General features: G+C 41.7%; 2 protein-coding genes across 2 annotated transcripts; both read right to left on the bottom strand.

Moving 5' to 3' along the window:
* Positions 1-310: 310 nt before the first annotated feature.
* On the bottom strand, positions 311-1299 carry OR10S1 (olfactory receptor family 10 subfamily S member 1). The gene is given in 2 exon segments (XM_036081751.2): positions 311-570; positions 573-1299. Coding segments are annotated over 2 exon segments (966 nt in total). The 5' UTR covers positions 1279-1299.
* Positions 1300-11497: 10198 nt separating this feature from the next.
* On the bottom strand, positions 11498-12481 carry LOC118529036 (olfactory receptor 10G6). Its single transcript, XM_036081753.2, has one exon. The coding sequence runs from the start codon at positions 12431-12433 to the stop codon at positions 11498-11500; it is 936 nt and encodes a 311-aa protein (XP_035937646.2). The 5' UTR covers positions 12434-12481.
* Between the last annotated feature and the right edge of the window lie 922 nt (positions 12482-13403).

Genomic DNA, 13403 nt, shown 5'->3' with positions numbered 1-13403 from the left:
TTGCATATGAAATAAAGAATCATTTATTAAAACAAGTGAAGATATGAACAGCATTTCACATACCTCTGAGCCATGGAACTTAGATCTTGAAGATACTCTTAGACAACCCCTACACTGTCCTTCCATTTTATAGATGGAGAGTTTGTGACTGAGACATTGAGAAATGTCACTTGGCCAAAGGGAGGGGGGGAAAGTTCGTGGCTGAGCTGAAACTCAGTCGCACTGATTCCCACTTGAATGATTTTCCCTTCTCATCTTGCTATGGGAATAGTTGTTTTCTTGGCAGGCAAATAAAGAGTCCCAGCACAGGTCAGGAGGGTGGGCTGCCTGCTGGAGGATCTCGCGAGCCTCGTCCTAGAAGTCTTTGCAGAGCCCGCTTGACCTCCTTGTTCCGCAGAGTGTAAATGAAAGGGTTGAGCATGGGAGTGACGACTGTGTAGAAGACAGCAGGGGCCCCAGCTCCTGCCTCCCCGGAGTGAGGCTGCAGGTAGATGCAGAGAGGTGGCTCATAGTACAGGAGCCCCCCTGTGAGGTGGGAGGTGCAGGTGGAGAAGGCACGGCGCCGCCCTGGGCCGTGCGGAAGCGCAGCACCGCCGCCACGATAAAGACGTAGGATACAACGATGAGGATCAGGCAACCTGCAACCACAAAGCCAGTGTTGGCCAACATGACAAGCTCATTAATGGTGGCGTCTGCGCAGGCCAGCCTGCGCACCGGGGGGATGTCACAGAAGAAGTAGGCAATGTGGTGAGGACCACAGTAGAGCAGGCGGAAGGTGAGGGAGGTGTGGATGGCAGAGCGCACAGCACCTACGGCCCACGTGAGTCCAGCCAGTCCTGCACACATCCGTCTCTTCATGGCCACTGGGTAGTGTAGGGGTTGACAGATAGCTAGGTAGCGGTCGTAGGCCATGACCGTGTGTAGGAAGCACTCGGTGCTGGCCAGGAAATGGAAGCAGTAAAGCTGTACAGCATAGCCCTCAAAGGAAATCACCTTCCCATCCACAGTCAGGAGGCCTGCCATGATCTTGGGCACGGTCACTGTAGACAAACAGGCATCCAGGAAGGAGAGGTGCCCCAGGAAGTGGTACATAGGGGAGCAGAGGTGAGAGTCAGAGCCCACAGTTATGAGAATGAGGAGGTTCCCGGTCAAGGTAATGCTGTAGATGAGGAGGAAGAGGAGGAAGAAGAGGGTAGGATGTTCAGCTGTGTATATCAGACCTTCCAGAAAGAAGTGGCTCACCACAGTCTGGTTGGGGTCTTCTGTCTCCATGGCCATCTTTTCACACACAAAGTGGTTAGTTATCCCCCTTTGTAACAAAACTGACATCAACAAACATAATAAACAGCCATTCCTCTTGGCTGAAATGTCATTAGCCATTGGGCTATGCCAGCTTGGTCTTGCCCCATAAATTAGAGAAAGATATACAAGTTCATTTCACTCTTTTGACATGTTCTGGTGTTTTCTTGCGGTTGTTTCAAAAATGAATCTTTCAACATGGGGATCCACAATCCTTTGAGGCACATAAAGGATGTAACAATTACTTGGAGAAATGCATTCCCTAAATAACAGCAAAATAAATATGGATTGGAAATCTTATTCTCATGGACCATATCTTTTTTGCAAATATTTCAGAATTGTGATGCCTACACTCCTAATTTACTCTGCCATACTGCAGTTGTGGATAAGCAGGCTCTTATTGCCATGTGACACTAGGGAGTTATATCCCATCCTTGGAGGTGAATTGCCCAGACTTTGGGTGCTGTTACATCAGCCGGGAACCCAGCAGTTCCATCCATTCTTCACCCAGAGGGAGTTCTTCGGAATTAACGGCCACCCATAGCCAAGTCTCAAGTGTATGACAACGAAGCCTTAGAGAATTGGCTGAATAACTAGAAGGACAAATTGTTAGTACATTTCTTGCTGTTCCTGTAAATCTCTGTTTCAACCTTTTGGAAAATGTATACCTGTGCCTTTATTGTTGAGTTGGAATTGAAATCTAAGAGTTTTCTTCAATTCTTTCCATCCTTTATCTCCTAAACCTATTTAGATTGCATTATGTGAAAAATTTCTTTAAACTCCTGATTTCTAGGGGCACCCGGGTGGCTCAGTCAGTTAAGCATCTGCCTTCAGTTCAGGCCGTGGTCCTGGGGTCCTGGCATCCAGCCCCGCATCAGGGTCCTGGGATCCAGCCCCACATTGGGCTCCCTGCTCAGTGGGGAGTCTGCTTGTCCCTCTCCCACTGCTCCTTGTGCTCTCTCAATCTCTCTCAAATAAATAAATAAATCTTTAAAAAAATAAACTCTTGATTTCTATTGTAGCTTCAATTCTCATGGACCTAACCCTGCATGTGAATATTTTATACCTATATTTTCACAATGGTTTTATGTTCCATTTCTCTCCCAGTTCCCGAATATATCAAATGGTTCTGTATTCAGGTTCTTTGTCAGTCTTCTTACAGTAACATTGTTTAATTTTTCTCTGCTCTTTACTGTTCCCCACTGCCTAAGGCATAAAAAGTATCGCTCTCTGATATTCAAAATTACCTATACATTGTTTCCATTATTATCACAAAATCTTTATCTCCTACAACCCCCTAAAGAAATCTCTCTTATGTAGGGATGCTCTTTGCCTCATCTTCTATGCAATTTGCCATAATCTCTCCCTGATCTCCTCACTGCATTCCATTTTTGAACATGAATGAAATTCATTTAATCTCTTACAAATCTACACTCTGTACTTAAGTTTGAAATTAATTCCTCTACAAGCCCTTTATGAATATTTTATCTCACACGGGTTTATTCATTCCTGAAACCTATGGTATTCACGATAACTATGAATAAATACCTAAGCATGTAGTGTCTCGACGACTTTAGTGTTCCACGTGCTATGTCACGTCTTCCCACGAGGAACACAGGGAAAATATCTTATGCCTTCTCTAGTTTCCCATGAATATTTTGGGGATAAAGCAGTTGAAATATTAAGAAGCCAAGTTTATTTCGATTTTTATAAACTTAAGTGTAAACCCCTGGTCAGGCAGGCACTCATTAGCAGAAAGAGAGGGATCATGGTGCTTAATTTCTCCGTTCCTCCATTTCTCAAATTAAAAATGGGGATATCATCATTTGTGATAATTATTATTTTACTTAGAATGTAGCAGGACACATAACATATGACCTTACATTTCTTCATTTTCACTAATTTATTCAATGCAGTAACGGAGTAATCCCTATTTCACAAGAAAGCCCATTTCAATGTTGGGTAGATCAATATATCATAATGTCCTTTATATCAGTGGTAGGTACATATCCCTGATATTTTAGCCAATTTAGTTTAAGATTTTCTCTCATCACACCCACTAGAATGGATGTCATATATATATATATGACATCCATTATATATATATATATCCATATATATATATATATATATATATATATATATATGACATATGGTAAGAAGTGTTACTGGATGTAGAGAAACTGAAACCTGTATACATTGCTAGAGAAAATGCAAAATGGTATACCCACTTTGGAAAACAGTTTGGCATTACTTAAAAAGTTAAACATAAAATTACCTAATGATTTGGCATTTCCATTTTTAGGAAGCTACACAAGAGAAATGAAAATGTATGTCCATATAAATGTGATTGTTTATAGCAGAATTATTCATAATAGCCAAAGCCTTGGAAACAATCATGTTTGTTGTTCATTGACTGGTGAATGGATTGAAAAAAAAGAGTATATTCACACAATGAAAATCATTCAGCAATAAAAAGGAACAAAATACTAATGCAGTTCATGAAATGGATAGAACTCAAAAATAGTGTGCTGGGGCACCTGGGTGGCTCAGTTGGTTAAGTGTCTGACTCTTGATGACTGACTCAGGTCATGACCTCAGGGTCGTGAGACCGAGCCCTGCATCAGGCTCCGCAATGGGCATGGAGCCTGTTTAAGATTCTTCCTCTCCTTCTGCTCCCTTCTCCCACCCCTCTCTAAAAAACCAAACCAAACCAAAGCAAACAAACAAAAAACAGTGGGCTAAGAGAGAAGCCAGACACAAAAGGTCACACATTGTATGCTTTCATTTTGATAACACATCCTGTCAAGACAAGTCTTTAAAGAGAGCATGTAGATTAGTGGATGCCTGGGACTGGGCTGAGACAGGGAATGAGCACAAATGGTCAGACAGATCTTTCTAAAGTGATGGAAATGTTCGAAAATTGGATTGTGGTAATAGTTGTGCAACTTTGTAAATTTACTAAGCATCATTGAATTGTATACTGAAATAGGCTAATTTAATGGTTGTGATGTATACTTTAATAAACTGTTAAAGAAATCTAAAGAAGGAAAGTCTGCTGAGTGACACAAAACATGATTTAAATAAATGGAAAGATACTGTTTGCTCAGGATGAGTATAATAAAATATTTACATTCTTTCTAATTTTTAAAACTGTTTATTTTGAAATGTTCAATTTATAGAAAAGTTAAAAAAAAAGAATAAGTCATGGGAATAAAAGGCACAGCATAGGGAATATAAAAAAACAGAACACGGGACACCTGGGTGGTTCAGTTGGTTAAGCGTCTGCCTTTGGCTCAGGTCATGATCCCAGAGTCCTTCCTGCTCCTACCTCTGTCTGCTTCTCTCTCAGCCTGCCGCTCCCCCTGCTTGTGTGCACTCTCTCTCCCTCTGAGATATAAATAAAATCTTAAAAAAAAAAAAAAGCAGAGCACAGCTTGAAATCTGAATAGGGTGATATCCCGTGTAATGAAGGGATTGCAGCTGACAATCTCCAAGGCACTAGGATACAAGAAATGAGTAGGTGTTCTGGAAAGAGGTAGACTTGTGTTCAAATCCAGGCTCCATGCAAGAGAACTAGCTTGTTATGAAGTCCCTTGAAATTTCTGAGACTTAGTTTCCTCATATGTAAATGGATTAAAAAATACTTAAGCTGTAAAGTTTTACAAGGATTCCAGGTGTGCTAGAGTAACTGCGAAATAATTTACTTGCTGAATGACCACTATTATAATTCTACATCCAATATTCTATGACTTCATGCCCATCTTTGAAATAGCTCTACCATGCACCCTTCTACTTTCTCTATAATCACTATAGTTAATAACTTGAACACTCACACTTGATATATTTTCATTTCTATTAATTGGTCACACAAGTATCTGTCATGCTTCTCTCAATTTTTCCATATGATGCTTTCTTCATTCTCCACTTAAGAAAATGGAGATTCTGGGGCACCTGGGTATCTCAGTTGGTTAAGCAACTGCCTTCAGCTTAGGTCATGATCCTGGAGTCCCGGGATCGAGTCCCGCATTGGGCTCCCTGCTCAGCGGGGAGTCGGCTTCTCCCTCTGACCCTCCCCACTCTCATGTGCTCTCTCTCTCTCTCTCATTCTCTCTCTCTCAAATAAACACATAAAATCTTAAAAAAAGAAAATGGATATTCCACCATCTGAAGCCCAATCAAAACTTTTCAAGGCAACTTAGGTTCCTCTCTGATATCTGAACATAACATTTTCCTTCCTTGTAAATAGTCAATTCCTCTTAGTAGTGCTTTATGCTGCATTGGGCTGTATGTGTATCTCCTGAGGACCTAGAAACACATGTCTTTTATATTTCAGATACTCGATCAAAATAGTTGAGCAAAGGCTACCAGATGCTTTCCCTACAGCAGTGGTACAAGAAGAGATTCAGGGGGAAAGGTGAGCTTTAGAGCCCACAGTCATGAGGATGAGAGAGTCTCAGTCACAGTGATATAGGGTGTGCTGCTCAGGAGGAAGTGACTCACCTGCTTGGAGTTGGACCCTTTGTCCCCATGACCATCTTTTTACTTGGTTGGTTAATTGCTCCTCTTCTTACTTATCTGAGTCCAATTTTTGTATTTTAACATTTCCTTTTTCTAAGAGGTCACCTCCAAGTGCAGTTTGCCTCATGGAACATATAAAGACTTATAAGATTACTGTGCAGGTCTTTAAAAGTCACAGAATTTTACTATTGCCTGCTTCCTTTGTGTATGAATTCCTCAGTAGAGAAATTACTCATTGCGTTTGGCACACAAGGTAGAGCCAGGGGGTGAAAGCGCTCATGTCCTATCCGAGTAAATACATTATCTCCAAGAGAGCCTGGAAAATCCAACTCCTACTGAAGAACTTGCAAAACTTGATTTCTTCCAGACTTTTACTATCCTGCTTTTTAAAAAGATTTTAGAGCTTCAGATGGTGATGGGCAAGGCCTTTTTTCTAGGAGGCATGGAAAAGTTTATCAAACTCGGATAAATTATTGCCTGGAGTCTGCCTTTTATTTCATTGGCAGGAACCTAATAGTCCCAAGCTTTACACATCCAGAGTGAGATTTTGTAGTCTGAGCTCTACACATTCTCCCAAAGCTTGGGATTGTGTGTTCACTGAATAATCAGAATGGCAATTCCTGGGGTTTATGCTCTTTGGTATGGTTTATGGATTTTGTCTCTTTAAATTATAAGGAATTGTCTTTCTGCACATACTTTTTCTAGTCCCTTCAGTGGGTCAAGCTCAATGTTTGAATTTTTCTATCTTTTTTGTTTCAATCTTTTTTTTTTTTTTTTTTTTTAAGATTTTATTTATTTGCGAGAGAGAGAATGAGAGACAGAGAGCATGAGAGGGAGGAGGGTCAGAGGGAGAAGCAGACGCCCCGCTGAGCAGGGAGCCGGATGCGGGACTCGATCCCGGGACTCCAGGATCATGACCTGAGCCGAAGGCAGTCGCTTAACCAACTGAGCCACCCAGGCGCCCCTGTTTCAATCTTTTTTTTTGTTTTTGCGATGCTTTTATTGAGAGCAAGGGAACGATCCCAGTGTAAGCAGCCTTCAGTTCTGAAATGTATCTCCATCTGGATCTGCATCTTAACTTTCACAACCTTTACCATTATTCTCTTATTTCATCCCAGCTGGATGATTAGAAAAATGGTCTCCCACAAGGTTTCCTCAACTGTCTCCTGTCTCCTTGAATGAGACAATTTCCTGCCTGTCGCTGCCTGATCAAATCCCAGCCACACGTGTCTCACCGCTCCCCCTGGCAATGCAAGCCATCCCATCCTCGCACCCTTCCTCACTGTGCTCCATAACGGTTTCACTTCACAATTCAAGACTATCTAAAATCTGACAGAGTGTTGTCTATTTATTCTTCTTTCCTCCACCCCTCCTCTATTCAGTACGCTGCTCTATTCAAGTAGATTTCTTCATTCTCTCCTAAATTTATCACAATTTTCTCCTGTTCTCACTCTGCTCTAGTCCACCTTGCAGAAATCAACCTTCATTTTTACCTGATCATATCTCCAAAGCTTCTTAGAGCTTAATGTGCATCTGAATCCCCTGAGAGGTCATGATCCTGGAGTCCCGGGATCGAGTCCCGCATCGGGCTCCCTGCTCAGCAGGGAGTCTGCTTCTCCCTCTGACCCTCCCCCCTCTCATGTGCTCTCTCTCTCAAATAAATAAATAAAATCTTTAAAAAAAAAAAAAAATCCCCTGAGAATCTTCAGATACAGAGTCTAATCCCCCAGGTGTGGAGTAGGGCCCGGGATTCTGCCGTTCTGACTCCTCCCCCATGATGCTCATGCTGCTATTCCATGGGTTGCACTTTGAGAAGCAAGAATCTAAAGCACTATTTGAGATTAGATTGAGCTTTTCTCCCGCAGGAAGTTTTCCTATTCCGTCTAAGAGTGTCCTGGCTCCTCTGTGAACTCCAGTGGCCTTGACAGTGTATTGTGGTAGGGACCCTGTTCCCACACTGGCCTAGTGTACTACTTCCCTCTTCTGTGAGCCCCCAGGAAGAAGGCCTGTGCTATGGGGTTTTGTGCTTTCCATGAGCATCTTTGAAAGAGCACAGCAGAAAGAGCATGAACTTTGGAGTCAGATGGACTTAGGCTTACATCCCATCATCACCACTTATTAGCAAGATGGCTCAGTTTCTCAGCTCACGCTCAGTATGTCAACTCCACATCTTTAAAAGTGTTCTGTTAACAGTAGGCATGAACCCTGGGACACGTGACATAGCACAACATCCTCACTGTTTCTGAACCGCTTACCAGCCCACCGATTTCTCCATGACCCGTTCAGTATGAGACCATTACTACTTCACAGAAAAGCCTATTCCACTATTGCACGGTTCAGATACGTTAGAATATTCTTTACATGCTGTTCAAATCAAGATACCTCACTTCCTTCAGTTAGTTCTCTCTTTGCCCTTTGAAAGCAATGAAATAGTCAAACTATGCAATAAATGCAAACAGAAGCAAATTTTGATAAAATTGTTCATTCCATAGTCTATCACTTCTAGCATATGAAAAAATCTGGCTAGTGGCTGCCAGTGTTGCTATTTTTCTGTGATTCCTCTTTTCTCGTCTCTCTGTTAAGAACATTTCCTGTAGATACCAATTTGTAAGAACATTTTATGGAAACACTGGGACTAGAACAATTATAGAGCTTTTGAATATCAAAATAGAAGGTAGTTTAGAGATTATGTTGCTTAACTTTATTTTACAGATGAAGAAAATGAGTCCTAGAGAGATTAAGTAAAAGAGGGGTAAATTGAAATGTTCTTCAGGAATTTAGAAATAAGCATAATCAGATTTCTTGCTGAATATTAAAATTAAAAATTAGTACATAAGTGATCTGAACAGATATATATAAACGTAACTTAGATGGGATGACTATCAGATCATGACAGCAAAACATAGAAATCAAAATATTTCTAAAAAATATAATATATAATACATTAAAATACACAAAATATATATAACATACAAAATTTTTATAAATCCACCTAAATAACTATAAGAAAATAGCTGGAAATAATCTAAACATGAATAGAAAATATGGGAGAGTACTCCTACCAGGTATTTAAAGGTATTTTTAAAATACAGCTATTCAAAAAGTTTGTGCTAACAGACATATTAATGGAATTTGTATTTTGTCTGTCTGTGTTATATATACACATATATATGAAACATATGCATACATATAATATATCTATATGTATAAAGGATATTGTGAAATAAGATGAAGTACATGTAAGAATTTAGTATATTTAGAAGGTAGCATATTAAGCATGTGTGGGTGACAAGTATTTAATAAGGGTAATGTGACAATTAGCTAGTCATTTGGGAGATGAAAGCTAACACAATTTTCCAATTTGCTTCTTTCTCTAATATAAAATCCTACTTGGATCAATTACTTAAGTTTTAAAATACGAAGCCAGAGAGTTATTTGAATTTTAAAACAAGAAGCCAAATTTAGAAGGAAGCCAAAGCACACTGAAAATTCAAACTCTAAACAGTAGTATGTTCTTAGTTACTATTTTTAACACTGGAGAAACATTCAGGCTAGTGCTTTTCCTCTCTGTTTTATTTTTCTCACCCTCAGGGCTACAAAACCTCAAAACAAACTTGAAAACAAAACACCTTCCCTAGAGGTGAAGTTACGTAGAAAACAGGATTCCCTGTAGTTCCTTCTAGTGGAGAGTTCAAACTGTAGACTCAGACTTAGGTTCACCCCTCAGCTCAGCTGCTGTTTTAACTGTGGTTGGAGGATAGGTGAAATTTGTTCCTTGTTGTGTTATGTTTTTTGGTGTCTTATTAAAAAATTGATAACATGTATTTTATAGTTCTCTATTAAAAGTTAAACAACATACTAAGTTTTTGATGTGAGCCTTCATTTTGGTGCATGATGTGTCATTGGCCTCAGTGGGAAAGGAGGTGCTTATGTTTGCGTTCCTCTGACTTCGCGGCAGTCTGTTCTGCCCAGGAGGCTTACTGATAGAGTTCTGCCTCCTCCTGCCCTGCGGGATGCCGAGGTGCCCGTGACACTCTGCTTTGTATATGTGGCCAAATAGAGTTTGTAAACTGCCTTTTCCTAGCCCCAGGGCTGCTCCTCCTAAAGCGGTTAATTAGACTTTTCTAGAGCATTCTCCTAGGAACATCCTTAAGGGAGTTTTGTTTTTCCCCTCACACAAAAACTTCTAGCTACTCCTTTCCTCTGACTGACTAGATTTTACAAGACCTTCAACTCATCTGTGATCCTGTACTTCCCATGATGCCGGCTTTACAAATCCTAGACCTAACGCTCTTTCTCGGTCTCCTTTTCCTGAACTACTACCGTACTTATTGGACACTGAATTGTACCAATTGTTTCTTATTCATTTCTAGCCAGATATTTTATCTCTATACTCAGATACAAATGAACTTGCTTCTCAGAAGACCACAGGCTCATTTAGAACAGACAACAATGTCATAGTTTTGGAGTTATACTGCATACATTTCTGTTGAGTTGAGTTGGCTTGCCTCTTCATGCATATTTAGATGTGTAAGGTGGCATCTTGGCTGTTATAACAGAGAGCAAGAAAGGCTTGATCATACACATTTCATCTTTGAAAGTTTTGGTCCAGAGAAATTAGTTCGAAAGTAGTTCTTATTCATTATCATCATTTTATTTAACAAATGGAATTGATCTTGGAGAATAGAGTGAACCTTCTTAGGTTGTCCTTACCCATGTACATTTGAAACAACAAAAGCATCTCTAGCACCCCGTATCCCAAAACCTAGGAGTGAAGGGCCTCCAAGAGCTACTGGCCACATTCTCACAAGGAAAACCAACAGGACAGGCTTCGGGTCATCATCTTGCCACCAGGTCTATGCCCCAACCCATCCTGCTCCTCATTCATACTCAACAGTTGTGGGAAAATGCCAGAATGTGGTAGCACATACATTCTCCCACCACCTCACATGATCTGTTTTGCTGATCTCCATGGAAACACCAGGGGATCTAGTCTATGTTTGGGGAACAAGAAAGCTTATCCTTGACATACCTCCCTCAGTTTTACCAAAGTGGAGCCCTGTGCAACCTGAGAAGGCTAGAACTAGTGAGGTAGTGATGCAGTGCACATGAAGAGCTCCCTCACAGTGTGGGGGAATTGCCTCCACAAGTTCAAGTCCATCAACCAATTTTGTCAAAGTAAAAGGTTGAGAGCAGGAAGTATGGAAGGGCCACACTCACCCTTGACTTCAGTTTCCCACAGCTACATGGGAATAATAAAACCTGCCTCACATAATTGATGTCAAGGTCAAACCTCATGTTTTGCATGAAGGTTATTTGTAACATGGAAAAAGCAATATGGGAATCAGCTCAAGGATTAGAAGCAATACTAAACATGTAGATTGATGCCCATAGAGGATCAGACTTCTCATGTGGATTTTTACTTATCTTGGATCTTTTCTGCAAGCTTCCATCCTTGTTGAGTTGCTTTGCCTGATTCCCATTGGATTTGAAGGAAGAAATACGAAAAAATCCTGTTTGAAAGCAGGAAGAATTCCAGAGTTTCCATCTGTGCACCTAGGAGTCTTCTACTCTCTGCATGGATCCTTCTTCCTTTCTGCCTTAAATCTCCCCAGTTATCAGTGTCCCATCTGGTGTCCTAAGTCTTAGTGTCTTCTGCATGTCTGCGATGCATGAGTCAGTGAGGCTGCCCATCTCTGCGACCTGCCAGCCTCCACAATGCTGTCTTCATCTCTTTGTTACGGAGTGTGTAGATGATGGGGTTGAGCAAGGGAGTGATGACCGTGTAGAAGACAGCAACCACGCCATCCAGGGGTTCCTGAGAACCAGGACGAAGGTAAATGAAGGTGCAGGGCACATAGTAAACAATGACAACGGTCAGGTGGGCGGCACAGGTGGAGAAGGCGTTGCGACGCCCATCGATGGACTGCATTCGCAGGATGGCGGCCACTATATACCCATAGGAAGTGAGGATAAGCATAAAGCAGGTGAGGGCCAGGAACCCAATGTCCACAAAAGTGACCAGCTCATTGATGGTGGTGTCAGCACAGGCTAGACGCAGCATGGCAGGAATGTCACAGAAGAAGTAGTCTACCCGGTTTGGACCACAGAAAGGCAGCCGGAATATGAAGCTTGTTTGGAAGAGTGAGTGGACGGTGCCTCCCAGCCAGGTGCCAAAAGCCAGGAAGTTACAGACATTGCGGGTCATAATGGTGGCATAATGTAAAGGCTTACAAATGGCCAGGAAACGATCATAAGCCATGAGCGTGTAGAGGAAGCATTCAGTACAGCCCAGGAAATGGAAAGAAAAAAGTTGGATTGCACAGCCTCCAAAGGAGATAAGCCTGCTATCCAAGAGAAAGCCAGCCAGCATCTTGGGGACAATGGCAGAGGAGATGGTCATGTCCAAGAAGGAGAGGTGACACAGGAACCAGTACATGGGGCGGTGGAGCCGGGTGTCCACCAAGACGGTGAGGATGATGAGCCCATTGCCAGAGACGGTGAGGGCATAGATGACTAGGAAAGCCAGGAAGAGTGGCACCCCCAGCTGTGGTGGGTGGTGCAGGCCCACCAAAATGAAGTGAGACACAGCAGTCTGGTTTCCACTGTGCATTTCCTTGCTGTTCACATCTGCCAGAAGAAGTAGCAGAAGGGAAAGCTCAAGGCCCATTAAATTCTGTAGGCATGGAACACATATTCTGTGTCATTCCCGAGCATGGACACAAAAGGGTCTCAGAAAGAGACAGATCGTGCTCCAGCTCTTGTTCTTAATCATTCTGTCATCCCCACACCCAACCACCCCTCACCCCCACCCACCTGCCCAACCCTTGATTTTTGGAGTTCTGCTTGGTTCCGGAGAGTGATTGTTTCGTCCAAGGTTCTGTGACAGATTATGTGTATGTAATTCAGGAGACTGAAGGAAAGACCATACATAGAGCTCTTCATGTCAGGAAGAAGTACAGTCATATAAAGCCTAAATCAATCCATGAAGAAATGGCTATCCCATTGTTTTCCTTCACTTCCATCTCTGATCTATGGCGTAATATCAGAGACATAAGTAACAGCTTATTTATTTAACAACATGAGAGTTGGAATTATATTTCCTAATATAGATGTGCCCAATAAAAATCAGCATAGATTTTTAAGCATGCATTACTTGGGCCACACATTGAATGAAGTTGTAGGTAGGAATAACCATCTTCATCAACTGCATCTCAAAACTACACATGCCATTTTAAATTTTTCAAGATAATGAAACAATACAAAATCTCATCCACAAGGCACCTGTTGTCATCTTTTCTCTCTGCTTCTGGATAAGTGCAGTCTATCTGTCAATCCATCCATCCATCCATCCATCCATCATCCGTACATCCATCCATTCACCCATCCATCCACCTGGCCATTCACTAAGGAAACATGTATTGTATCTTAAGAGCATGGCCTCAGAGGTCAGACCAGAATTAATAATCCCAGCTTTTCCACTTATACTTGTTGGTAAACTTGGGAAAAGCCATTTCTCCTTTCCTTGCTGAATTCTATAAGTGGGGACAATCATTGTGCCCATTTCATGGGATTGTTGTAAG

The sequence above is a fragment of the Halichoerus grypus genome, chromosome 11 (genome assembly GCF_964656455.1).
Source record: "Halichoerus grypus chromosome 11, mHalGry1.hap1.1, whole genome shotgun sequence".
Taxonomy (NCBI): domain Eukaryota; kingdom Metazoa; phylum Chordata; class Mammalia; order Carnivora; family Phocidae; genus Halichoerus; species Halichoerus grypus.
This window is presented reverse-complemented; position numbering and strand designations above follow the sequence as displayed.

Bases quoted from the DNA above. Each gene is read 5' to 3' on its own strand.
- LOC118529036 (XM_036081753.2), bottom strand. From the start codon at position 12,433: ATGCACAGTGGAAACCAGACTGCTGTGTCTCACTTCATTTTGGTGGGC.